We start from the raw sequence: 27,460 nt of genomic DNA, 5'->3' as shown, positions 1-27,460 counted from the left end.
CCTCTTCTTTTTGTTTTGTTGTGTTTTAATTGTTTCAGCTTAGCAGATGCTGTTTTCTTTATTACATTGGTTTAAGTACTAACAATCAGTTGGGGGGTAGTGAATGTAAAAACTAACCTTATATGTTTGTTTTCCCTTTTTAACCTTTTAGCAGAGTCTCCTTGGAGGTGACATGGATATGGGCAACCCAGGAACCCTTTCGCCTACCAAACCTGGTTCCCAGTATTATCAGTATTCTAGCAATAACCCCCGAAGGAGGCCTCTCCACAGTAGTGCCATGGGTAAGGTACTCCTCTGTTTGAATTCCTGAGTGATTATTAGTATAGTCTTTTTCTTTCTTTCTTTTTAATACCACCCTCTCACCCTACACTCCCCCATCCGCCCAAAATCATAAAATTTTGCTCCGTTGTCAGGCTGGTGACTCCCCCCTGTTGTACACTATGAGGGGATGTCAACAACTTGCAGTGGCAAGAGAACTATTTTGGTGTATGCTTATTTCTTGTTTTCTCTTGGCTGCCCATATAAGGCATCTTTTTAAAAATCAAAGCATTAAAAAGTTAGGTAGCTTCATTTTTATGAACAAGGCAGAATTTGATTTCTGCCAGAATAAAAGGTGGTAGTGGGACCGACATTTTTGCTAAGTTAACGATTTAAGAAAATCTGGTCTAATCTAAATGGCTTTGTGGTTGAATTCGTTTTAGTTAGGAAAATGGGCATGCAGGGAGCTCACAGCCTCTTCATTTTCTTTCAGAGGTACAGACAAAGAAAGTTCGAAAAGTTCCTCCAGGTTTGCCATCTTCAGTAAGTACTGCTTGTTTCTCCTTTGTATATTGTTTATTTTGTTCGGCTTTGTGTTGATGTGAAGGAGATAGGAGTGAATGAGGTTCCAGGCACCAGAACAGCACGTTTATCTAGAATGTGGATGAGGTAGGGATGACCTGCGCCTTCAGCCACCTGACCCACGTGGGAGTGATTAATTGCATATCCTGGGAGACTGGGTGGTTGTGCTGATATTCAGCAGGTTAAGCTCTGAAGAGAGCCTTGAAAAGGTGCCTGAAGTTGGAGGAGTTTTACCTGTACAGAGCTTTCAAGAGAATGAGTATTAGTTTCGTGTGTTGGTTAAATTCTTTGTCGGTATTATGATGATTTATGGATTTGCATGCGAAAGGAGATTTGTGGAGAGGATTTAGGAAAAATTTACATGGGTTTCAGCCCAGAGTGCAGGGAGAATGTCTCTATTTTCTAGAGAGGTTACTGAATAAAGCCTGCAAAGGTAGCTGCATCAGTAGCCATTTGTGTCTGGAATACCAGGTGACAGCTAGAAGAATCCAGCTGTAACCAAAAGCATTCTGGGTCTTTTTAATAGCTGGCGCTATAAGCAGGAGTTGCTGAGGTCCTTCCAGTCTTCAACAAGGCAAAAGTTGGTTGTGATCGCAACTAAATAAATATCTTATTTTCAATTCTCATATATATTTTCAAATTTGAGTTCCTAGATAATTTTATTTAGTTTTGCTTAGAACTGGCTGGTTTCTAGTAATTTCCTCCTTATGTAAAATAAACATGAATTCCTCCCTTCTTTCCTTGTTTTCTCCTTTTTTCTGTTCTTCCTCCATTTGAGATATATATATATATATATATATATATATATATATATATAGTTTTCATTTAATTTAATTCTGTGTTCTGTAGGGCACAAGTATTCTTTGAAAAGAATGCTGGTGAGCCTTATTAGAAGTTCTTATAACCTAAAATAAAATTATGTTTAGATTTCTGAAAATATATTACCAATCAATGCTTGCATATTATTTTTATTTCGTTTTTAATGAATTAGAAGAATAATAGGTTTTGCACACGTTCTAAGATTAGATTAGCCCAAACACCTGTGTATTTCACTTGATTTCAGTTCAGCTCATCCAAAAAATTATTAAGCAAATATATCAGAATAAGTCTTATCAGGAAAAAAACCCAAATTCTGTATGCTGATTCTCACAGACTTGGTAATGTTGAAGAACCGTCACAAAATTATCCATAAATATAGAAAAATAGTGTGTAAATACAACTGCCAATGGCGTATAAAATAGTCACTCTGGACTACCAATAAGTTACTTAAAAAGGTACTGAGTCGTTTACTCTTTGAATTGCTGTGTTGTATAGAAATCGACTAATATCCCCTGAGGTTTTTATAAGCATATTTAAAGCTTGAAGTTTGTGGTGGATTTAATGTAGATGAAACTTTAGCTTTTAATAGCTTTTATGACAACTTCAAATGATATAGTCCTCACAGCTGTTTACATTTTAAACATGCCTGAACCTAATACGGACAGTATTAAATACAATAAGTGGACCTTTGAATGTTCTGAAATGATAGAATAGCTCTGTGCTATAAAACCCATGCAAAGCTTAAAGCTATAGTACCCTATTTATGCCTCATATTCAAATAAACTTAGTTTGTTTTTTCCAGTGGTAAAATTATGCAGAAATCTGCACAATTTCTGAGGAGTGCTTTGGTGTGGCATTAGATATTTTATCTGTTTAATCATCGTCAACAACAATTTCTCAGGATTCATTGTAAATTTTTAAGTATTTCCCTAGATCTAACTGGCCACTATAGAAAATTTCACTGGTATAGTTTTTTCTTTGCTGTTAAGACAATTTATGTGTTGCTGATATGCTGTCATATGTTCAGAAATATGAAAGTGTCCTTTCTTCCCAATAAATCTAGAGTTGGAAATTTGGTTTTTATTATTTAATTTTTGGCTTTCAATGGTCAGTTTAGGGTTTACTCTTCTTAGAGAATTTATCTTGGCTAAATGTTTTAATGGGCCTTAAGGAACATTTTGGTAAACAGAGCCCCTCTTTTTGAAAGACAAGGAGGAAAATTCAGTTGAAATGGAAATTTTATCCTTGTTATATTTTTGACTTTGTTTTTTTGTTTTAAGCACGAAGAATAAGTTAGTTTGGTTGATTTTAGAATCCAATTATATATTTATTGTCCTTACTTTAAAAAAATCTCAGCTCTGTTTTAATAGCAATTTAACTTAGTTTATATTAGCTTCATTGTATGTATTGGAGTGCTTATTACTTATAACAAGATCCACATGCCTTAGCACCACACAAAATGTGTATTTTAATTTGATCTAAAGCGACAGTTTATATTAGACACTGTAACACTTTTGCCCCAGTAGATTTATATTTTTAGACCTCTGCCACACTCATTCATTTTTTCAGCTCAAATAAAATTATGACTATTTATCTGATAAGAGACACTTCTGAAACTTGCTTCAATATGTATGAATATTTTTGTAACAAATAAAAAGTTGAGGATAATATAAGGTTTCTTTGTGAGTGATTATGACGAGAGAAAGACATTGATATGTTTTCTTTGATACATATTTACCATGATAAATAGTAATAAATCTGTCACAGTCTGTTGTGTCAACTCACTTTTTTTTCTTTTCGGGATGCGGTCCTTAACCTAACACAAAGAAAATGTAAACTGTGACGTCTGTAATCAGATATTGTTTATGACACGACTGGGGTACCGAAGCTGGTCTTCTTTTGCCGCCATTAGGCTGGATCTTACAGGAAATCAGCAGAGCGAGGGGCTTGCCTGGCCCTGTTTTTGAAAATACGGCAGCATCTGTGGGAGGGAGAAAACATAAGCCTGGCCCAACATCATGCCATGGATCTGGCAGGATCCTTGAATGTGTTTGCTCTGTGTGCTGCAGCCAGAGACCTCAAGTCACTGCAGAAGAAAGACAGTGATAGGATGGTGGAAGAACCATCCTGCAGGGTCTACAGCACAGGCGCAGTGGAGAGAAGGAAGTCTGCCCCTCTGGAGAAGAGAGGCCTGTAGTTAGGGCTAAGGTGATTTTTTTTTTAAGGGAAAGGCTGTGTGAAATGCCAGCTATCGAATTGCCCACGAGAGCCCTGCTTAGTACAGCAGAACGTTTTCATGTTCTCTCTTCATATTTTAGTATGTTGCTCTTTCTGTCACATCCCAATTTCTTATAGCCCTCATCTTTTGATGAGCCTTCAGTAATAAAGCTTGGTCTTTCGTTGGTGCCAGAATTTATTTGGCCTATCTAATTTCTTGAATCTACTTCTCGTAGATTGTGAACTTCTTGTTTGCTCGATTTCTACATCTGGGTTTTCTTTTTTAAACCATGTAACATCTTATACCTAATATTTTTCAACTTTACTACTCTTTCCAGCAAATTTCTTATCTTTGTATAATGTAATAATCATACGTATTGAATCATGAATTCATGCAGAGAAATATATGCCACCTTAAGCCACATATTTGGGAAAAATGATCCACGATTCCTTGAAATTTACATGGAAGCATTGAAACCTGGAAAGCAAAAAAATTTCGTATTGCGCCATTTAAAACTATTTTTTCCTAGCACACAGAAAAAACATAAACAGAAAGACATTGTCTTTCGGAAACTTTATTGTGCCCACCAGTATGTACACACATAAAGCCTTAATCTTCTTATAATTTGGACTGTTTCAAAATGATGTACAGTTAACCAGAAACTATTAACAATTACAACCATCCTACTTCACACCTTGGTGGAATTTGTCTCCATTTCTAATCCGGTTTTGGAACTTTAGTGTGCTCTCACTGTCCCTTCCCAGTTGGAATCCCTGGAACTTCACAGTTGTCTGGAAATAAGTTTTATCCTAAGAAATAGTTTATGGCCTCTCTTATCACCAGTGATCTTTTTTTCAAACTGCACTTTTCAGTGAAGTCCTTTTTCTCTGTCAAATTGCAGCGTTTTGTTTGTTGTTTTTAAAATCAGGAGGATCTGGCAAGCTTTGTGTTAAGTGATCAAAGATAATTTTGGACACATGGATCCTAAGGGCAACAATCTCTACCATCATAAAGATTCTAAAATAAGATTTCGATCCTCCATTAGAATTTGAGGTATGAGTTAATCAGGTGGATTTGAAAAATAAAATCTCAGTTGTGTGTAATCCCAGATTTACCAGTTTTCTTAAGGACAGAATTCTTAAATAAAATCTGAAACTCTGGATGAGGCTTTCTTTTACAGATGAGATTATTAGGAATATGAAGAAAAAGTGGACAATGCTGATGGCATTAATTGTTCTGTGTACAAAAACCTTCATATTTGAAGGTTTCAAACATGATGTTGAGTTCATACCCTAAGATGCTTTTAGAAAAAAGGTTTTTTCTCAAATGCTTGAGCAAATCACAATTTAAAGGAGAAATTGGTAATGTTTTTTTCCTAATTAGAGGCCCAGAAATTATATATGATTGAAAAACTCAGTACTTAAAATACATTGCTTTCCCCCACCACTTTTGAAACTGACCATAAGGAAATCACAATAATGCTTTTTCATGTCAACAGAATGTTATCTTGAGTGTTATCTACAGCTTTCTTTAAAATAAAATTTATATTAATTTTAAAGTGAACTAAGTGTCAGCCACCTGGGCTCCATCCTGTGTAGGAAAGTCTAGAAGTAGCCAATTGTGTGATAAGATATAAAAGGAGGGGCCTCTTCAAGGCTCATTCCTGGAGAGGTAGATACTTTGTGAAAAAGTGTAACTGTAGGTGTTTACATTCAAGTATTAGGCTAGCTCTCAATAGTTGATTTAAATTTAGTCTGCTTGTTTCCCAATTAAAGCTATTGAAATATGAAGTTTGGATATTAACATTGTGCTTATTAGTTATGAAAATGTATAGGCTGGAAGAAAGCAAAGGATAATGCAATTAAATCATACTAAATTGGACAAAAGTATTATTCACACAATTACACAGAATATGTAATGTGGCACTAGGAACACCTTGAAAATTGAGAAAATATTAATCGCAAAGGAAGTATTTTTTTGTGTGTGCACTTAACACTGAATTTGCTAAACCAAAGGCTTCAGAAGTTCAGCGTATACGCTTTTTTTTGAAAACCAATCTTATCTTCTCCCTTGTACTTAGAGGCTAGGGAGGTTCTGCTTTTTATGAATGGCTGGTTATGAAACAAATATGGGAGAACCGCTATATTTAAGTTTTCATTGGGGGTTCTTATCCCATTAAATATATTTTCAAAAGCATACAAGATTCATAAATATACAAGGTATGTGCCATTAGGCACACCAGTCTTTCCGGGGTTTGCAAAAAGATTTCTATATTTTTGTTTGGAATTTTGGAATAATGAGGCGCCTCTTCCACTATCCTCTCTTTCTTGAAACCCGATCCTGCCCCTTAAAAAGATGTCTTCTGCTGTGCATATTTTAAACATAAAGTGAAAGGAAATGTAAGGGAGAAGAAAAACACAAAAGTTAACTATGGGTGAAAGGCTTGTGTATTTGAGAGCTCTTCTGGAATTATCTTTACAAATGAAATGATATATGCCTCAAACACTCAAACAAAACACGACCACCTTGTTTTCCCTCCACGATAGACATACCTTTCTTCCCAGCCACCTTTGTCTGATTTTTCCACTCAGCAAGTGCTTCTAAGGTGGTGTGCATGATGTATCTCCCCTTTCCCCTGTGTGTGTTTTTATTTTTCACCAAGTTTTCAATATTTCAGCTGCAAAGATTTATCAGGACTTTTTTTTAAAGATTTCAACAACTGGAACAATAGCATCTAGTGTAAAACTGAACTCATTTGTTGAGAAAGGAGAAATACATTTCGGGGAACTGTGACGTTGACCCTTATTTTATCACTTTCACTGAAGTGTATATTTTGGTATGAAGGCTTGGACTCTGAGTGGTTTAATTATTAAGAAATCTAAGAAGCTGCTTCAAGGCTGCTTTACCTAAAGAGAATTGTTACAGGGCTTGTCTTTATTTGGAAATTGTAAAAACTTGTTTTGTAGCATCTGGCTGAACTGTGAATTTATTTTGTTTGTGGACTGACAGAGATGCTTGCCTTAATATTGGGTTGAATATCCTTTTTTTAAGTTTTAACATTTCGTCGATTGAAACGTTGGTTTTGTTTTCTAACATAGCGAAATTTTCTCATTTCCCGTCACTGACAATTTCTGTATTTTTCAACGTGTGTTTTCCTGGTTTCAGGCAAGTCTAAAGTTTTTGTTTGAAAGTTATAAGTCAAAGTCAGAACTTGGAGAAGTAAATAAGATTCGCCCAGAGTAGGTAGCAATAATCCTAAAAAGAATGAAGAGTCTCTTCAAAAATAGCAAAGTTTTCTATTTTCTTAAGGCAGATTAAATTCTGTCAGCCTCTTTGCAGACACTTGCTTTGTTTTGTTTTGTTTTTAAATAAATTGCACTGAATTTTTAAACTGAACATAAAGTTGCATTTCAAAGAGCAGCAGGCGATTCTCAGCCTTCATCTCCACTGTCCCAGGGCGTGTTTGTGTACGCCAGTGTGCTCATTTTAAAGGAATAAGAGCTCTTATAAAATGCGGTGCAAAATTTGGAGTTTTAAAGACTAATTATTTTATCTCAAAACAGCAGCGTGTGAGTGCTTCCGACTCGTTCTGTTGTTGGTTGCAGCTGTTGCATAGGTGCAGAGCTGTTTGGGGAGTTTCTGCTTTGCTTGAGGTTAATACTCCCTCTTCAGAGAGATGAAGGTAGTGCAGAAGACTCCGCGTTCTCTCAAATGTCAGGGTCGAAAATAAAGATGATTTAAGTCTCCGTGAGAAGTACAGATTTCAATTCTAAAAGAATGTGCCAATTAGATTTTGAAAAGAACCTTTTAAGAATTATATTTAAGTGCTTTAGCAACGCCCACTGTTGTCTCTCTTGTCTAACTTTGTCATCTGAGGAATTAATTAATCATAAATCTGCTATTAGGGTTGAAACTTGATATATAAGCGTTTACTTCTAGAGTAGCCAGAAGAGGATCTGTGTGTGTATTAAATTTCACTAAATTTATTTGGAATATTCAGGAGAACAGAAGAATAGGGACTTGCTTAGGGAGACCCCTTAGTAGCAAACTGTAAAGAAATTTTTTTGGTGTGTTGTTATATGTCAATTGTGTTTTCAACGATAGTGATTAAAAGGCATTTCCTTTGTGAAACATGGACTCATATTAGAAAGACATGTTTTCTCAGAAAAATGACCCTTGTGGTACATTCCTCACACACACATGCAAGAACTGTCACTGTCACCACTTGCTGTTACCATCTAGGGATTTTAGAAAAATGCTGTTTTGGAACAATTATTTTTATATCATCTGAGAAAGAGTGCCTAATAGTCAACGGCAGCCTCCTCCCTCCCAATCCATATCATTCTAAATATGCCTCCTGGATTATACTTATAATAATATTGTAATGGCTTTCATTCTACCGATTGGCACGGTCTATCATTATATCATTAGCTGCTATGAGAAGACAGCTTCAAGTAGGTGGCTGATTCTTAGCGATAATGTTTTCAAGTAACTCTGTTTGGGAAATTCATTTGTTTCACAGGTGCTCAGGTGTATTAATCCAGGGTACAATAATATTTTCTGGCTTGCTCATTATGAAACAAACTTGAAATACAAAATAATTCAATAATAAGGGGAGTATAAAAACTGGGGCTTTATCATAAGAAAGTCTTAATAACTGGAGATGTTAGCAGATGAGATAAAAATAAAATTTGTCTGGGGATGCAGCAGCACTCATGTCTCATGACTGCTGAAGCTGAGATTTTAAAAGAATGTTTATGGCCTGGTGATTAAGACTTGTGGAATCAGTTTGAATTTTTTAAACCATTAAGCTAAGTAGAAAATACACCTATTTCTGTAACTGTTGTACTATTTGAAAGTGTTGTTATGTAATAAAAAGGCACAAATCCTGCCATTTAATACAAAGGCATATGCTTCATGAGTGGAGTTTTATCAGCAAAACCTATGGGTTCCTCATGTAGTGCCTCTATATGAATTTTAGGTGTAGACGAGACAGTGCCCCGTGTAATCTGTAGCTTAATGGGCAGTGCTGGGCAAAAGAAAATGCAATTATGCATATTTATTATGGGATCATATAGTTGGAATTCAAACCCCAATAAGTGGCTATTTGACAAACAATGCTATTTTCTTTTCCCGTTAATAAATTTCATCAACAGCCTAGCTGTTAAGTGGAGCCCTATAATAAACTGGGAGCACCGGGTGGGAAGGAGGAAAGGCATTTTCAGAAGGTTTCATTCATTCATTCATTTCTTTCTTCACTTGTACTTATTCAAAGCGTATTGGTCAACTAAACTCAAACTAGATACACCATGTACCATTGAAGATTTCTTTCTCTTCAAGGTACCCTTTATTTATATCGTGAAGCTTCACAGTTAAGGTCCTTCCCATTTAGGGAAATCCTTGGTGTTGTGTCACTCACATCTCAATTTGTGGGAATGGTCTTGGTGTGTCAAAGAGCATAATGTCTCTCCTTTTGAGAAAGTTGTGCATTCAAGAAATAAAATAACGCACGCAGTGTAACACAGGGACTTTTTCTCCTTTTGGCTTATTATGGAGATGCTGAGTCCCTTACTCACTTGTAGCCACCTTGAAGAGGGTTAAGGGTCTTGTTTTACGTACATCTTTTTTGTCCCATAGAAACCAACCTCATTGTTTTAGGTGTATTACTTTGAAATATATTTCACTGAATGAATATAGTAGTAAAAGTGGCACAGTAGGCTAGCAATAACACTGCACTAGAAATAAAGAAATCTTCCTAATTTAGTGTCTAATATCCTCTACTTACTCACCCAGTGGTCTAGGTTAGGTCACAAACCTATTTCATGGTCTACTAAATAGGTTTAGACCCATTTCATAAGTGCCTGCTTAATGAGATGATGCTGGTACATTAACAACAAACCCTTAACGTAGTGCTTATTCTGTGCCAGGCACTGAGCACTTTGCCTCTGTTAAAAATCATTTAATCCTACAAAAATCCAGTGAGATGGGTACTTCTGTTTATTCACAGATAAAGAAATGGAGACACAGAGGGGTGAAGAAACATGGCCAAGATCACACAGCTAGTAAGTGGCAGAGCTGAGTTTGAGCCTGGGCGATCTGTCTCCAAGGTTTCTGTGTCCTTAACCATGAGGCTATTCAGAACACTTTGTGGCCCAGAAAGCTCTCTGCAACGTGGTGGTTGTTCCCTTCGCAAGTATTTGATGATCTGGAATAAGTGAAATATTCAGAAGTTTCATCTCCCTGTAGAATGACTGTCATTACCTCTAAGTGGTGCACTGGTTATAATGCACAACTTCTGCCCTGGCAGATCCGTTAGAAAGTCTAGACAATTCAGGACAACGTGTCTGTAACAGAGACAGTATGATCTAGTGGTTACAAGCATGGAATCTGATCAACTGGGTTTTTAGTTGCTGTGCCACTTACTAGCTACATGGCTTTGGGCCCATGCTATAATACCCTTGAGTTCTTCTCTGAAAAATGAAGAAATATACATACCTCCCAAGAATATTGTGATAAATAAATGACAATATAAATAATGTGCTTAGCATAGTCCTAATGCGTTGTAAATATCTAAGAAATGATAACAGCTTATGATAATAATGATAAGCACTGGCAATGTTAAAATCAGCTGCAAGATAACTTTCTTTTGGCACTTGAGAAAAACTTAACGTGCAGCTTACTCAAGTAGTTAGCCACAGAGTAGAAACTAAGACCAGGGTCTCAGTTGCATGCAGAAGAATTCTATCTAGTGGAAGTCACTTGCTTTTTCTGAAATTATGAAATATTGCAAGTGCTTTCTGTATCTCTTTGTCCTTACAGCAGTGTCTCTAACAGGCCAAGACACCTACTCAGCCTTTGTAATTGTTAACTTATCACTCGGCAAAGTTTGTGTTGAAAGTATGTACTCCATCTTTTTTCTTTTGAAATGGGACATCAGGCCAAGATGACAGAGCTCCTCATAATATGATTCCCTCTGCCAATAATTTGTTTATGCCTAAATCAGCACTGCCTCTGCGTGATAAGGAGATACATGTCTCTTCTTTCCTAATCTATCAGTGTTATTCTATGATTGGTCAGAAGCGGGTCCTCTCGAGTGATGCACAAGTCCATCTTTGTGAAGTTGGCTCTGGTACCCTTGCAAAGAGAAGGTTAGGCCTGGGGTTTTTCCTTCATCTGGCAAGATGAAGATGTGTTGACTAGGTGAGCTTGTGTGGCAGTTTGTTTCTCTTATAAAGTCAAACAGTTCGATTTGTTTAGGACTGTTTAGGTAAATTTCTAACATTAAACAGGAATATTTATACAGGTGTTTTAAGGTGAAGTCAAAGAATTGCTGGATTCTGGCCTTTGCTACGTGGTAATGTGTTTTTTCTCAATGCCATCGCTGAATTCATAAAAGTAGTTTTGCTTGTCAGCTATGAGAAACTTAAAACAATTTTTTGTAAGGGCTGATGAGTTAACTCTGCATTTAAACGAAAAAAACATCTGTCAAAGGGGTTAGGAGAGAGAGAGCATGGTCTCTACCTCCCACCACGAATGTCTTTTTCCAGCCAGTTGTCATTTACAGAAAAACCAGGGACCACGTTAGATTCCTTGGGAAAGGTCCTCGTTGGCTGGACCTCTTCCTTATGGCCCCGAGCAAAGACTGATGTTCGGTTCACAGAGACAGCATCTTTCCCTGGGAAGCCGGATAGATCCGATTGAGCCACCCCTCATTTGTAGTCATTGCCACCTTGTGGATTACAAAGGATATTGGTTTTCATCAAACTTCCATTTCAATTTGGCATTTTATGGCAAGTACACTTTGGCAGTGGATTGCTGTGTTCCTCACCAAACGGATCCTCGTTTGTTCGGTAACACCTCACTTCTCCACTCACAGTTCATTTATGATTCTGATGAGTGTTTTTTCAGGAAACACACATTTCACTTTTTGACCTAGGAGCATCTGTTAGAATTTTTTTTAATACTACTTTGGCATTCTGAAAGTGTTAATGTCTTTCATATCTGTTTAATGCTATTTAGGGATATTTATGATCACCTCTTGGTTACTCAGGGTAAAGTGTGTCGCAATTTTTTTTAAACAGACAGGAAAGCATTCACATGAGGAAACAGATTGCTTTAAACATGTGCTTCCTGTGACAGTAAAAAGAACAAATTAGATTTAACACTGTGTAATGAATGCATAAATGTGTACATTTAAGCTTTTAAAAGCTTTATGTTCAGTTCTGGTCACAACAAAAATTGAGTCACCTGTAAAAATGAAGGATGCCTCGGTTACTCTCAGATTCCTGAAATGCCCAGAAATTGAGATATTCACCTGGTTGACGCTTCATTGGAATCATAAAACACATGATATGTTAATGTTAGAGAGAATGACAGCGTTACAGGGTACATTCAGAGGTTAAACCAGGTTAGAGTCTGATTCTGTGTATTTCGCAAAGAAATCCGGATGTGTTGGGGGACAGAAGGAGTGGATTCCACTACCATCTTCCTCCTTCTCTGAGGATCAATGAAAAAATCCATGCTCCTGAACCCCGAAGAGTCCCCTTTCATTCGTGAAAGAAAAATAAGAAAATCTGATGTTTATTTACTAGCGTATACTAAGATTTAATTACATAAGAAAAAAAGACTCCTTTTCTTATGTAATGCAGTTTGTGCTTATGTGTGCTGGCTGGCAGAGAGTGAATCGAATATGAGTTAATATTTCCAGCTAGATGCGAGTGTTGAATTGGAGGGCATGAATCCTCTCCCCAGAAGAGGCTCTCCTCGCCATTTCTGTCTGAGCCCTGCGGATGGTGTGTTTCCTTCCCCTGTGCTTTCAAAGCTAAGGATTTGTGGCACGCTCAACCATCTCTCTGGCCAAGGAAGGCCAGGACAGAGTCCCTCAGGGGAGGGCACATAGTTGAGGGACATCTGACTCTCTTCTATTGCATACTGAGGTACTAATATCAAAAGAGACTGCTTGTCGTTGCACGGTGGGGCAGTGCTTTTTTTGGCTGCCGTGGTCGAAATGAAATGGGCAAGCTGTAGTCCGCTTGGCATCAGAATGGGCTAAGGGAAGCTGGGAGATCAGAGTCAGACTGTGAATGCAAGTAACAGCCAATGGTTAACTTCCTTTTTGTGTGTCACTTGGCAGCGATGAGACTGATGGCGATTTTTTTTTAACGTGGGTGAGAGTTCAGTGCCCTGGGAAGAGCCGTAGACGCTGTTATTGTGCTTCCTCATACAGTTGACTTGTGTTGATTTCTTGAGGCCACTACAGCTGTTCCAAGTGCCAGCTCCAGGAGCTGTATACATGGCCGTCGGACTTCGGATGAAAAAGGTAATCAGATGAGAGGTGATCCACACAAAATCTTGCTGCTGATCACTGGGAAGTCATAGGGAAATCAGACTTTCAGAAGGCAGTATGCCAAAGGATAATATATACACTTGAATGGATATTCCCTTGTATGCAGACATCCAAAAGATATTTTTAAATTATCACTGCTCCACCTCTCTCATCTCCCATCAAAGATTCAAATCAGTTTTGGTTTGTCTGGAAAATGCAGGGCTAAAATAACCAGATTGAATTCAAATGAAATTACCTTCTGCTATTTTGGGAGGTTGTTGCTCTTGGGTTAGTCGCATTATTTTCTTTGAAGATTCGTTTGGAAGAGAGTTTGGGAGAATTTCTAGCCTCCTTCAAGATTTTCCTCCCTTTTCTGTCTTTGCAAAGAGCTGTTCCCCAAAGGCGAAAGGAGCGAGTTGCCATCTTGAGGAGTGAATTGTATGTTTAGTGAACACCAAATGGTCTCAGAGTTACCCTAGAATTTTCAATATATCTAATGGCTTTCATATACTATTTATTCCCCTAACCATTTGTGCGAGATATCAGTAAGATGACCAACTTCTGACAACCCTAAAAGCAGGGAAGGAAGCTTAGAAATAGAATACCATTTGTCTGGTAATTAGAGTGTATCTCTTAAGAGTTCGAGAGAATTCTGATTAACCTTTCTGTTCCCACATTCTCACATAAAATTAGCACACCTTTTAAATTATTATCTAGTATTTAAACACATATTTTTGAGTGTTCTTAATGCAACAGGTTCTGGAGACACTAAAAGTGTGTTATAGGTTTCTAAAAAACTTCATTTTTCTTACATTTTAAATGTTCTGTTTGTGCAAAATTTCGAGAATCACCATAAGGGCTTCTTTGCATTTTTAATTTAGTAACTAACATATGAATAAATTTGCATATTAATTAGTTGCAGATTAAATCATGCATACATAATTGCCTCCTTACTGTGTTTAATGTTTGTCAAAATCTCCAGCCTGGTTTGATGGATGTCGTATGAAAGATTACAATTTGATGTACCCTTGGAAGTATTTACACCAATAATGCAAGATTCTTAATAGCAGAATTCTCTAGTTATATACAGTTACTAATAAACATGTAAGATAGGTACATGTCCCTTTGACTAAAATTTTTTCCTTTGCACCAAATCATTTACTATTCATAATCATTAATGCATCTCCTAATTATACAGCATATGTCTGTTAACCCTTTCATTGCCGGTCTTCAAGTGGTAGCTTCTTTCTTTTTCTTGCCCCCCTAAAGAGAGCAAATTATTTGATAGTGTTCTGAAATCACTGCATTGCCTTTTACTTATTTCTCTGCTAGTATATGGACACACCTCCTTTGCCATTTACTTTAACACGCAGCTGAGAATTATGTGGTCACTTTGCATTTTCCAGTTAAAGATCAAGAAATGACCCACGTATGCACACTGCAGCTAATGGGCTTTTGCCTCTCTTTAAGAATTCAGATATTTCAGATACTTCCTATTACATGGTAAAAATACTATGTGTATACATATATGTGATATATATAGACACATACTCTCTAGGAGGGTAACTGTAGGATAAGTAAAATTATTTAAATTGTATTTTATTCCATTTTGAATATTGTAATACATTTAATGTCTTATCATCAAGTATAGGATGAATGTGATTATTCTTTTGGTATTAGGACTGAGTTTTCTGTGGTAGAAACTGACTAGAGAATGGATGCTCTTGATTTGACATAGTTAAAAAAAAATACGTATGACGGTAAGTGTGTTCTTTTCAATTAATTCCTCAGGTATTTAATTTTTTTAAGTTGTATTTTACTCGTGTAAAGAGTAGACCAACTGGCTTTTTTTTTTTTTTTTTTTTTACTATTTTGATGTCTAAGCTGCTTATCACACTGTATTACCCTGCATTAATGAGTATTCCTACTGTGCAAAATTCTATCAAAAATGATGGTGTGAATGTCATTTTTAATTGGAAGTTTATACAGTCAAATTTATAGTACACAACAAAAAATATGTACATAGTTCTGCTCCAAGCCTTTTTTAGGCTATTGATCTTTTTGGTTTAAGTATACGTTTTTTATCTATCTGACTTTAAATTTAGTTTGAGAGTCTGGACTAATAGCACTAAGTCTGTATTAATGCCATTTGGGGGGGAAGAGGGAAACTAAGGCACAGAGCAATTATAATGCCTTTTAATTATAAGAAGAACAAATATAGGAATTACCAAGAATCTATTTTGAGGGATCCCTTTTAAATGTGAAAACTTGCTGACCAATTTTTTGTGTTCCACAGAAGTCATAATATCTGATTTCTGTCTATTTTATTGTTGAATGCCTTGCATTTATATGTGTAGTAAAGAGACAAAGGTTAAAATGAGCCCAAAGCATAAAGAGCTGATTTCCTTTATTTGATTCCTACATAGGAGAAATATTACCTCCTGGTCGCCTACCTCAGGATTGTTTTTCTCTAATCACAAGCCACAATGAACTATTTATTGATTTAGCAAAACATTCTCTTTGCAGCATACAATATTGCATTAAATTATTTAGGAATGAGAAAAATTAAGTGAAAGCTGCAAAACTTATAAAAGGAACCAAACAGTCAGACCCGAAACGTCATATTTCTCCACAGCCATTGTGCCTAGGTAATTCAGGGAATATGGTATGTAAATGATGTTGGGAGATCCTTGCCAAATCTACACACGACGGGATAAATTAAGGACAGGTTTCCCTGGGTGTAAGTCCCACGATTATGGCCGGCACACTCTCTGCTCCGATGTGTTTGTTCTCTTCTTGTCTTTCAGCAAGAGCGTCACACAGCATTTAGTGGCCAAATCTGGTCCTCAGCCGGCTTCTAAGACGTTATTTTTAATTCCTAAGAATTGATTTGATAATTAAATTTAAAATATAGTACCAATTTGCCAAACCTTCCTTTTGCCCCCAGATTTGAAAAGTAACATCTGAATGATTCATCAGTATATATTTGGATGTTAACCCATTTAAATGGATGTCTTTGACAATGGAAATTGAGTGCCTCTTAGCCACCTTAGAAAGGTGTTGCTAAGTAGTGAGTTTTCTCTAGGTTAGGATTTAGATGTTTTCTAGAACATGGAGTGAATTATTTTGAACAGCTAATACTTTTAGTTCCAAGTGAGCCCAGTCATAATTTATGAATTCAACTTAATAACTCAAATTACTAGTATCAGTTATTTTATTTTTACATTATTATTTTGAAGTATATCTTCTCACTTCTAGACAAGTGAGGGCACTTTCCCCTTCTTCTATTTAAACCTTGTTTTAAGTAGCCAAGAGTTTATACTAGTTCCTTTTTTCTGAAAGGAATTTCTTTTCTACACTGGGTGTCTTAGCCTGTGGTTTTCAATACTTTAAAGTCCATTTTGATTTATCTTGGAACTGTGTAATTGGAGGTTTTGGTTAGAAATGATGGCAGATCCTTTTCTCCTATGATAATTCATGAGAATATACCTAAATAGTGCATTTACTACAAAGACTCAGTTATGAATACAAGACTTACACGTTATTAATAAAAGTTATTTCAGGGTATTTTAAAGTATGTGGAGTATGGTTTAGGATGTTTTGTTGTTTTCATTATTAAAAATAATGCTTTTACTAAATCAAGCTGTTATTTTTTTTTAAAGATAATGCTCTTTATATTCTGGTTTTATTTGAATTAGCAGTTCAGGCTTTGTGCCTACTATTACCATTTCGTTTATGAAACACAACAAGCTAGTTACTGGATGAAAAATGAAATTAGACTCAATCCTTGTCCATTGCTGTGTAAATTGGGTAAAATAAGGGGAAAAATATCCTTGAGATCAACATAAATCAATCCTACTGACGCAGATCCAGTTTAAAAGTCACGCAAGTGGTCTTGGTTCTGGAGGAGTTCATATAATTGTCAGGTAGCCCCTGGTTTGTAAACTCTGGCGAGGTTTTGAGCTGGTTATCCTGTGACCATCCCTTGGTTCATTGAAACTACTTTGCACAGCTGTGCTCCCAACTCAACAAGAGGGAGCAGAAACGATATTCGCTGCAAAATAAAGCTCAGTCGGCCTTCCAACTTTACTGGGAACTTGCAGCCTTGAAAACAACAAAATAGATAATTAAAGTTGAGATTGCAGAGTCCAGATTAAATGTCTTACACAGTAGGGTGGCCTGGCCCCAGTGTACTTACACAGTGCAAGCATGGAGCATGTCAACACTGTAGCCGCTTACCAAGATTTTTAGTTTTAGATGTCAGTCATCAGACCATGTTTAAAATGAAGCACCTGTACTTTAGTCAAAGAAATTAAGGTATTTTGGGAGATATGGAGGTGAGTTGAGGGGTTTTTTATTTTTGCATATTTTTTTTGCCAGAGCCATAGATAATAAAACATCTCAAGTATTAAAACGGTCTGTTTTCATGCACTGTATGGTTCAAAATGACTTAGCAGCTTTAAAATTTTTTAGAAAGAAAAGGATATAAAGAGTGAGATAAATGAAATTTGCATCTCTACAGAAAACTCTGCATAGCAAATTTAAGATTCTGGCAATTTCCTTACAAACATCTGAAAATGGAATTTTAAAGGAAACCTGGACAAATCTTTAACTATTGCCTTGCTACCAGGTGTCTCTATGATGATATCAATAATTTAGGAAACTTTAATAAAAGGAAGAAACAACTAAAATGATGACGTATTTTAGCATATGCTTTCAGACAAAATTTCTTCTTAGTTGAGCATATTGAAAGTGTATTCACTGTTTGTGTGTACGTAGTAAATTTTAGGTAAACCTGACACATTAAGCTTGTTTCATAAAAAATATGACTTCTGGGTACCCAGATCTCAAGTATGTTTCAAACTAGTCTTTACAAAATGTTAGTGCCTTTCTCTTAGAATTCTCGTCAACAAAATTCCGTTCCTCAAGTATGTGTATCACAGAGGTAACTGTGTGTATAATTTTTATCATTGTCCAAAGGAACCTATAGCTCCCCAAAGGTTAAGAAACCCCGATATCAGGCAGAAGTTGTAGGGAGCGATTCATGATCCTACATCATCATATACCCACTTAGCAATGAATCAGCTTAAGGCTCAAGTATCAAATAAAAAAACTTAGCAAATATTTATGACACATCAACTAAGTGCCAGGCTTCCTGGGGCGGTACACAGCAGAGAACCAAAGTTCCTGCCACTGTGGAGATTTCTGCAAAAATATACATGGCCACAAGTAGTTGTCCAAAGGAGAGTTTGCTTTCTAATGCTTTTAGAGGCCCAGTGCCACTGGTCTATCTTGTGGACTACTAAATACAGAGACTGCGATTTTTTTTTTAAAAGATTTTATTGTTCCTTTTTCTCCCAAAGCCCCCTGCAGTACATAGTTGTGTATTTTCAGTTGTGGGTCCTTTTAGTTGTGGCATGTGGGATGCTGCCTCAGCGTGGCCTGATGAGCGGTGCCATGTCCACACCCAGGATTTGAACCGGCGAAACCCTGGGCCACCGAAGCAGAGCACACAACCTTAACCACTCGGCCACAGGGCCAGCCCCAGAGACTGTGATTTTTAAAAGTCCAACAATTGATGTAATCCTACAGTCCATGATAGCAATATCATATATAATACAGAGATGAAATCAACCACAGGGCTTACTGCAATTGTTGGCGAGTTTCTTTGTTACCAGCATATTTTTGTTAACAATGAAACAAAGTAACATCTTTTTTTAAAAGTATGTTTTTTTTTTCTGCAGTGCCTGAAATCTAGTTAAATGGAATGTGTTGGGAAGGACAACAAAAAAAAGTTAAATATGTGGAAATGACTTGGAAAGCACCTGCTTCTTTGTTTTGTTTCTCTCCACGTCATTAGGAAATAATGTCTAGCCATAAGAGAATATGTTGTCCCTCTAAGAAAATGTTTATAAAATTGAATTTTTAAAGTAGAATACAGGTTAAATAGGGGGCACCTACCTAGAAAAATTAAAGAATCCATGAGACAGGAGTCTGCATCACACATACTTAGGTGCCATAACAGTGTCACTTCTCAAAAGTGACAACGCATGTATCCATTTTTATATCTTTGGCATATTGTTGGCACTATTCATTATTCCATTGAGAAAATAGCCACACTATACGAGAGAAAGGAAGACAAATTAGATGGTCCAAGCCCCCTTCTGTGAGGTGTATGTGTGAATGAATATGCTCTCTGTCAGACCAGCAATAAAACTTTGGCCCATCCCTGATCTTCAGCAGTTTATAATGCAGGTGCGAGAAAGGCCAGGCTCTTGAAATAAAAAATAATGATCAGAACATTTGAAAACTAGGGGAACAATTCATCATAACTATGTGTATGTGTGTTTATTTTATTAGTATAAAGTAGGTATAGCTCTACTTGACAATTTTCGTCTAATCATAGATTCACTTTTCCATTTCATGAAGACTTGATTTATTCTCAGATTGAAGTTACAGCTGGCTAATATATTTTTCTGACAACTCTGGACTTGATGATTTCTGTCATTGTGTAAAGGAAGGAAATAAATCTCTTTTTGTTCCTCATTCACTCAATGAGCAAGATGTGATTGAGCTCCTATTAGGTACATATTACATTAGTAGAGGGTGGGGCAAAGAAAATTAAATCATAATCTCTCCCCTTTATAAATTTATAATATTGGGCACAATAAAATAGGTGCATGATTTATTAAGCAACAATTCATAGCATTAAACTTGGCTGGAGAATTCTATATTCTAGAATGGTGCTTATCTGGAAGTGACTGCGGAACTTGATTCCAGATTGCTGAGAGTTGCAGATATGGCAGATTAAGACCGAGGCCACAGATATGCCATTGAGCTTCCGTCTAGCAGCTTCTGTGTATCTCTGCCTTAAACAGTCGTGTGCTACATGACCACAGTTTGGTCAATGACAGATGTCATATACAAGAGGGGTCCCATAAGATTAGTGCCATATAGCCTAGTTGTGTAGTCGGCTATACCATCTAGGTTTGTGTAAGTACACGCTATCATGTTCGCACAATGACAGAATCACTGAAGGACGCATTTCTCAGAACAGAGCCCCATCATTAAGTGACGCATGAGTGTAATTGAGCTTTTGCTTATATAACTTCAGGAACAACTTTTGATTGTCTTCTATTTTCAGAGATTGGTTGTCCAGAGATATCTCATTATGATAAAAACAGAAATCACAGAATTTCAAAGTTGGAAAGGAAAACTGTCATGATCACAATTTAATGCCCATTTGAAACATTTGTTTATAAAGAAACTGAGATTTCAGTAAAGCCAGAACTTGTTCAGGCTTAGAGAGCTAGTTAGAAATTAAGCCAGAACTTAACCCAACATCTTGGCTGCTGGCCTCCACATTATCCTGTTTATCTAAGAAGGCCAAGAGGACAGGTGATGGGGGTGGAGGTCTCATCCCCATGAACTTGGTTGGAGAATCAGAAACTTTAGCTTTTTTGAAAGTTATTAAAAAAACCAAAAGACTGGGGCTGGCCCCGTGGCCAAGTGGTTAAGTTCGCGCACTCCGCGGCAGGCGACCCAGTGTTTCGTTGGTTCGAATCCTGGGCGCGGACATGGCACTGCTCATCAGAGCACGCTGGGGCGGCATCCCACATACCATAGCTAGAGGGACCCACAACGAAGAATATACAACTCTGTACCGGGGGGCTTTGGGGAGAAAAAGGAAAAACTAAAATCTTAAAAAAAAAAAAAAAAAGACAATATAATTTTTTTTTACTTTTTTGTGTTTAATAATTATTTACCATAAAATATAATCATTAGTTTAATAATTGTACTAATAATGACTCAATAAGAAATGCTTAACTCTGAGAAAGCTTTATGGGCACAATAATTTTATTTGTTTTTTAAGTGTACTTATTTTCATTGCAAAAAGTATGAGAAGTTGATCAGTTAAAGGTCAACATTGCTAGCAAGTTGGAAGGACACAGCTCGTGTACAAAATGGGCATGGCTTGAGGAACTCTTATTTTGACTGCATTTTCTGTATCCTCTCTTTGGGCACATTTTCTATAAGGTGGCACTAAGCAGAGAGGTGCCCATAAAGCAATGGCTTGCATGCTCTGAACAGATGTTAGAGAACATGTCATATTCCGCAGTAAAGGAAATCTCCGACTGGAGGTAAAGATGGGAGAGTTGACCTGTTTGAAAGTTGGACTCATAGTAAGCAATTTTTCAGTTGTTTTATGTTCAGAATACACTAGATAATCATGTTCAAAGAAGGCAAAATGTTGACCAACAATTTGGGAAACAAATACCCTTGTCAAAGAAATTGAGGAAACTTTCGTGCCTCTGGTTATAAGTACTGTAATTTGGCAGTGTGGCACTGTTAACAATGATGCTAGTTTTGACTATGAAGACATCCTTTTTAAATTAGTTTTTGCCTAACCATAAATGAATGGAAATAAGTCCATAATGCCATATGACTTTTGGGCATCCCTCACCTATACGTGATTTGGTTGGCCTAAAGTTAGAAGCCAAAATTTATCAATATCAAATTTTTGCCAAGCAATCCTAATTTTAATGCTGTTTGTGGTCAATGAAAGCTTATGAGTTAATTTCTGTTTTATTAGTAGAAGCCCAGAGTTTTCCTTAATTGCACTTTATCCCTTTAAAACAGTTTCTTTTGCATTACTCATGGGATTTTCTATAAGCTCTTGTCTCTTAGTGGATGATGATGCAAAACTTATCTCACCTGTCTCTTCATGGTCGTCTCTGTTTATGTGCTTATGATGACAGAATGAAGAGATCATTTATTTTTAAAACTAAGTAGTTAAAAATTCAAGGACTTTTTGAGTTAAAGAACACAACATTTACGTCAGGAATGCACCAATGGCCCTTAAGCTTTAGGCTATGGACCTTGAGGGAACTTAAATCTGCTACTCCTTTCTCCTTGAAATACCATTAATTCTTGCTCAAGGTGGCAGGTTTCCAGTTACACAAAAGAATATTTTAGGCAGAAACTTTATAAAACAGGAATTTGAAATAGGCACTTCAGTAACGAATGTACATAGGATGCTGATCTTGTATGGGCATTCACTTCCAGTTTAAAACTTTTTTTGTTCAGTCTTTTTACCTACTCTTTTTATTCTGAGTGTTTATCAAAGATAATCATTAAAGTATTTGAAAATTGTTTGTTCTCTGCCCAGCAATTCGTTGTTCTACTTGCTCAACGATGTCAAACAATTAAATGTAATCAACAGTTAGAAACCCCAGGAAATTGTTAGAATTCCCACCCCAAAGGGGGTTAACAAACCCTAGACGATTATTCTGTTTAGAATGAAAATGATTTTCATTGTGATATCACATTTCCCTCTGATCGCTGAGCAATGCATTGGGAAGCCTAGTATTTATTCTCAAATTTAAAAAAAATTGTGTACATCCTGTGCCCAGATTCCAATCTGCTTCATCAATCCATTTTGTCAAAAGTTTTTCAAATGGAATCCTTCATTCAGATAAACAAACATACCCAGGATTTCCCCTTTAACTTTTCGGGAATTCATTTCTTACACGTGCATCAATTTGACGGAAAAAACAGTTGTCGTCTTATTCCCTCTGATTCAGGTGATTGTGGTAAGCCCACTTGCTCTCTTCTTCTAGGAAGTGCAGCAATCTGAGTCAACTTCCTCCATCTCTGTTTTTATATTGTCCAGTGAGATGCTTCCTCATTGTACCAAAATAGAAATGGTTTGTTTTTGTATCAAACTTGGAGACTGGCTATGGATTACACTGGGTTAGGTTAAAGGAATTTTTTTTTTTTTTTTCTCAAAGAACATTCCACTTATCCCAGGGGAAAGAGATTGATGTCCTGGGGAAAAATAAGAAGCATAGCGAAGTCTTTTCTCCTTAACTCAAATATCTACTTAAGTTGTCAGAAGTGTCACTTGCACTGTCTATTTCTTACTTCATTTAATAGTTGAGAAATTTGGTAGTAAAATAAATTTATGACTTTTGCAGTTACAGGTCTTTGCATGAAATTGAGGAAGGAAGAAGTGAACTTCAGTTTGAGTCGAGCATGCAGTTTCCATTGCAATTAAACATAAAAATCAATATACTCTGGTCTTAAAACTTACCGTTTCACTTTACCATATCCCATACGCCATTAGACACATGTTCCCCAGTGTATAGAGCATACCATTTGATATCTCTGGCTTGTTGAATTTTAGAGAAGATGCCTTGTTCATGTGGGTAATAATGTACTTTGTATTCTTTACCCCAGAAATGAGAAAATATGTGGAAAAGGGGGAAAACGACTCTAACCAGATCTAACTGGATACAAGAATTTGGAAACCTAGTTTTGACATTTATTTTACGTGCTACTGTATGTCGCCAAAACAATATATGTCTGTGAGAGTTTTTATAATATCATATAAAGCAAAATGAGAAACTTCCTTTTGCTTCTGAAGAGAAATACTGCCACAGAAAGGTAGAAGGCAGTTATTTATTGAACAAAAGTCTGGTTAAAAACAAAAGCCCACATTGCTTACCTTAGTAATCAATGTGAAGTACATTGTAATCAATATGACTACAAGCTATCTGACCAGTCAGGAAGAAAATAAGTATTTGATCATGTGATAAACCATTTGATGTCTACATATGATCGCTGGCATATAAAAGTAGCCAATTCAAGATAACAATAGAAAGTCACTGATAAAAACACAAATAGAAATTAGATTTCACAGTCTAAGCTGATATTTGATACTTTCTCATAAAAGCATCTTCCAAACTAAACTTGTCTATTTTTGAACCATACAAATACTTGAAACTATTGTACTGATAATATCTAAATGGTGCCAAGGGAATAAGTTTATACCACTGAGAGACTGCAATGATTTGTTCTTTGCCTCAATTCTTCATGTAATATGGATTTACTTCAGATAAATATTTTTATATTTATCTAACAAATGTATTTACGTGAGATAAGTATTTTCTTCAGATAAATGTGTATGTTGAAAAAAGTTTAAGATAATTAGGATTCCAATTGAGATTCATTTAAAAAATTAAAATCTTAACTTTTTAAAGGAATATAGTTATTTTACATTCTGAAGATCTTCACACAAAGACAGAAATATAGGAATGCAGGACGTTTGTTGATAGTCATTCCTAGATTGCAAGGCTGTCTCAAGTTGCAGTCATCAGAAAAGTTTAGTTTTAGGGGGTGTGTGTGTCTGTGTCTGTGTCTTCATCCTCTTTTTGATATTGAAATCTTTGATGAAGTTGAACTCATCCCTAATAGGGATTTTTGTTATTGCAGTTTAAGTTGGATATTAAACTTTAACCCCTCCTTAGGTATGATCTATCACCATTTATGAAAATTGTTTATCATAAAACAATCCACATATATGCATTTACTAACTAAACACCAACGTTAGTTTGGTTTATGAATTAAATTTCTTGTTTACAGTGACTCCTGCTGGAAAGCAAAAAAATCCAACTGCTTAGCTTCTGAATAAATTACACTCAGGAATGCCTCCTTTTCTGAATGGATAAGGGTAGCTTAGATAACCTCCTTTCCCCAATTTGGCAAAATTCACTGTTCATTTCTGTTTAAATATGGGCACATAGATTTTGATACTAAAGCATCAACAGAAATTATATTTTTAAGCATCTTCACTGTACATACTTACTTCTCGTGCCAATAGTGGTGGGTACTCCAAAAAGATGTGTGATTTGATTTCATTGCTTAGTAGTGAAGACTGTAACATGGTCCTATATTTTTATCAATGTTTTTCATTTCAGTAGATTTCTGTTACCTAAGTCTGTTTCGGGTGGAGATTGTTTTCCCACTGCTCTGTCAGGCACCCTTGCATAGAGGAAACCACAGAGGAGGGACACGGAAATGCGCCATCATTTATAACACGCCGCTGATATGCTGAACTAGGTGTCCTCTCGTTTATGCCTCAAAAGAAGCACTTGTGTTAAGAGGAGGGGGCTACCACTCAAACCTGTGATACGACTTGCCCACCGTCACACTGCTGTGGAGTAGCAAGGAATTACACTTCCCACAGATCTATCTGAGCCTCATGTTTAAGCCCTTGTGATTTTATAACTCTGCCTACGTCCTGATTGCACTGTCTTAGTAGCTTTGTGATCTATGAAATGTCATCTAAGGCTCTCTGTGCTTTAATTCTCTATGTTTAAAGTAGAAATAATAATACCTATCGCAGAGTGCTGGTCGTGAAGATTAAACAAGTGGAGGCAATTGTGTGTTCTTTAAATTGTATATCACTATACATGTATTAGTTAACTGTTTTATTATCAATTTTTTGATGAGGTAGATATTTACCTAAGGTGGTTATTTAATTTATGGGTTTGTTTGTTCCCATTATGTTAAATAATCATTGTATATTGTAGAAATATCACTATTTTCCTTGGGATGTGATGTTTAGCTAATTCAGTTATGCTAGGCCAAAGGGAACAGCATTGTAGAAGTAAGCGTTCTATGGAAAAAATATATATATAGGTGTTTAATGACTTAAACAGAAATATGGAGTTGTTCTAATTCTACCAAGTTATATCCTGGGGGGAAAAAGACATTCTATTCCTATGGCTATTGTTCATTCGTTCGTTCAACTCATTACTGAGCACCTGCCTTATTCTGGGTAATATGCAGAGTACTGTGTGTGTGTGTGTGTCTGTGTGTGTCTGTGTGTCTGTGTGTGTGTGTGTCTGTGTTTATTAGGTTTATTTGGACTTTGCAGTAACCATGTAATTATTCAGAAAAAAAGTAGAATTTACTTTAATGAGATTTGTGATGGGGAGTGAATAGTTCAGTTCCTTACCCTTTAATAGTTTTTTTGTCTGAGTGTTTAATATACGTATGATTGCCCCTACTTCACAGTTAAACCATTAGTCTTTAGTCATATTTTTCCACTTTATTCAAGAGCAAAGGTCACATCTCAGCCATGAGGTCAGGAAGAGTATTGCACATGTCTCTTGAATCCTCCCAGGATTGGGCTCAACCCAAAGTTGAGAATCATTAAAAAATTGTATAATGACGGAATGATTACAGAAATCCAAGGCTCTTCACTCAAGTGGTGTAGAATTGGAATTTTCACTTATTCTTTCTTGCATCCATTCATTGATTCATTCAGCAAGGTTTTATTGATACCCTGTAATACTGTACACATGCATTGGGGATTTCCAGTCAGAGAACCCTCAAATTTCTTGTGACAACTCTAGGTATGTGTCCCCAATTCTACTTCACCTCAAATATATCTGTCAAGGACCTTTTGGAAAATCACAAAAGAACTGTAGACTTTAGATTCTAGAAGAAGGTAAGAGTAATGTGGATTTTTTTTTCCCGAGGAAGATTAGCCCTGAGTTCACATCTGCCGATCCTCCTCTTTTTGCTGAGGAAGACTGGCCCTGAGCTAACATCCGTTCCCATCTTCCTCTACTTTATATGTGGGATGCCTACCACAGCATGGCGTGCCATGCGGTGCCATGTCTGCACCCGGGATCCGAACCAGCGAACCCCGGGCCGCCGAAGCGGAACATGCGCACTTACCTGCTGCACCACTTGGCCAGCCCTGGATGTATTTCAAGTGGTCAGTACTTCTCAGTAATAGTTTTACTGGTAAGAATTTTTTCCCCAAAAGAGGCAGAGAAAACACCTGGTCACACTGCCTACTACCCCCAGTGTCCTCAATGATGTTTGCAGCTGACCTCCATTCCCTATCATTTTAATGATGAGGACTCTGCCTGGTGGTTACATAACTTGCCCAATTATACACTGATGAAACAGACCAGGTCAAGGTCCCTTAAAAATTGGCTGCTATGATTAAGAATTCTTTTAAAATTATTATAAAATGCATAGATTTATGTATATAGTTTCAGTTGTTCTTATACTTCTGTGCTAACTCCCCACGCAGCACACTAAAAATTTATCATGAGTGATATTTCTGTCACAAAGAAAACTTCAAAGTCTGAGTTCGCAGAAATGTCTCAGCTGACAAGCCACTGAGTTGAGTTCTGTGATTGAAATGTGCTCCAAGGTCAGCAAACCAAAACCTGAACATCACTGGATGATAATATGTTCTCGCTGGCTATAACACATAGATCACCTTTCAAAGGAGTGTATCTTTATTAATCATTGTAAATTCGCACTTTTGAAATTTCAGACCTTTTTTCATTAGTTAATGAAGCCTAGAAGCTTAATGCTGTAGTCCCATTTTAATTTTTGGAGTCTCATATGCTGATTGTCAGTTTAAAAATCTTTCACCTTGTCAGATTAAA

The 27,460-nt window shown here is 36.5% G+C and overlaps 1 protein-coding gene across 46 annotated transcripts in view; it reads left to right on the top strand.

Annotated features, from left to right (window-relative positions):
* The window catches only part of TCF4 (transcription factor 4), a 343,125-nt gene that overhangs the window by 221,859 nt on the left and 93,806 nt on the right, over nt 1-27,460 (top strand). For 32 of the 46 annotated variants that reach the window (XM_070627658.1, XM_070627645.1, XM_070627651.1 and 29 more), the window contains 2 exons: nt 152-281; nt 752-801. In XM_070627658.1, coding sequence (XP_070483759.1) covers nt 152-281; nt 752-801 — 180 coding nt within the window. The remainder of the gene's footprint in view (nt 1-151; nt 282-751; nt 802-27,460) is intronic. The other 14 variants (XM_070627668.1, XM_070627655.1, XM_070627641.1 and 11 more) reach the window with 1 other exon arrangement.

Source organism: Equus przewalskii, chromosome 7, assembly GCF_037783145.1.
Source record: "Equus przewalskii isolate Varuska chromosome 7, EquPr2, whole genome shotgun sequence".
Taxonomy (NCBI): Eukaryota; Metazoa; Chordata; class Mammalia; order Perissodactyla; family Equidae; genus Equus; species Equus przewalskii.
The sequence above is the reverse complement of the archived record's forward strand: the minus strand, read 5'-3'. Positions and strand labels throughout refer to the sequence as shown.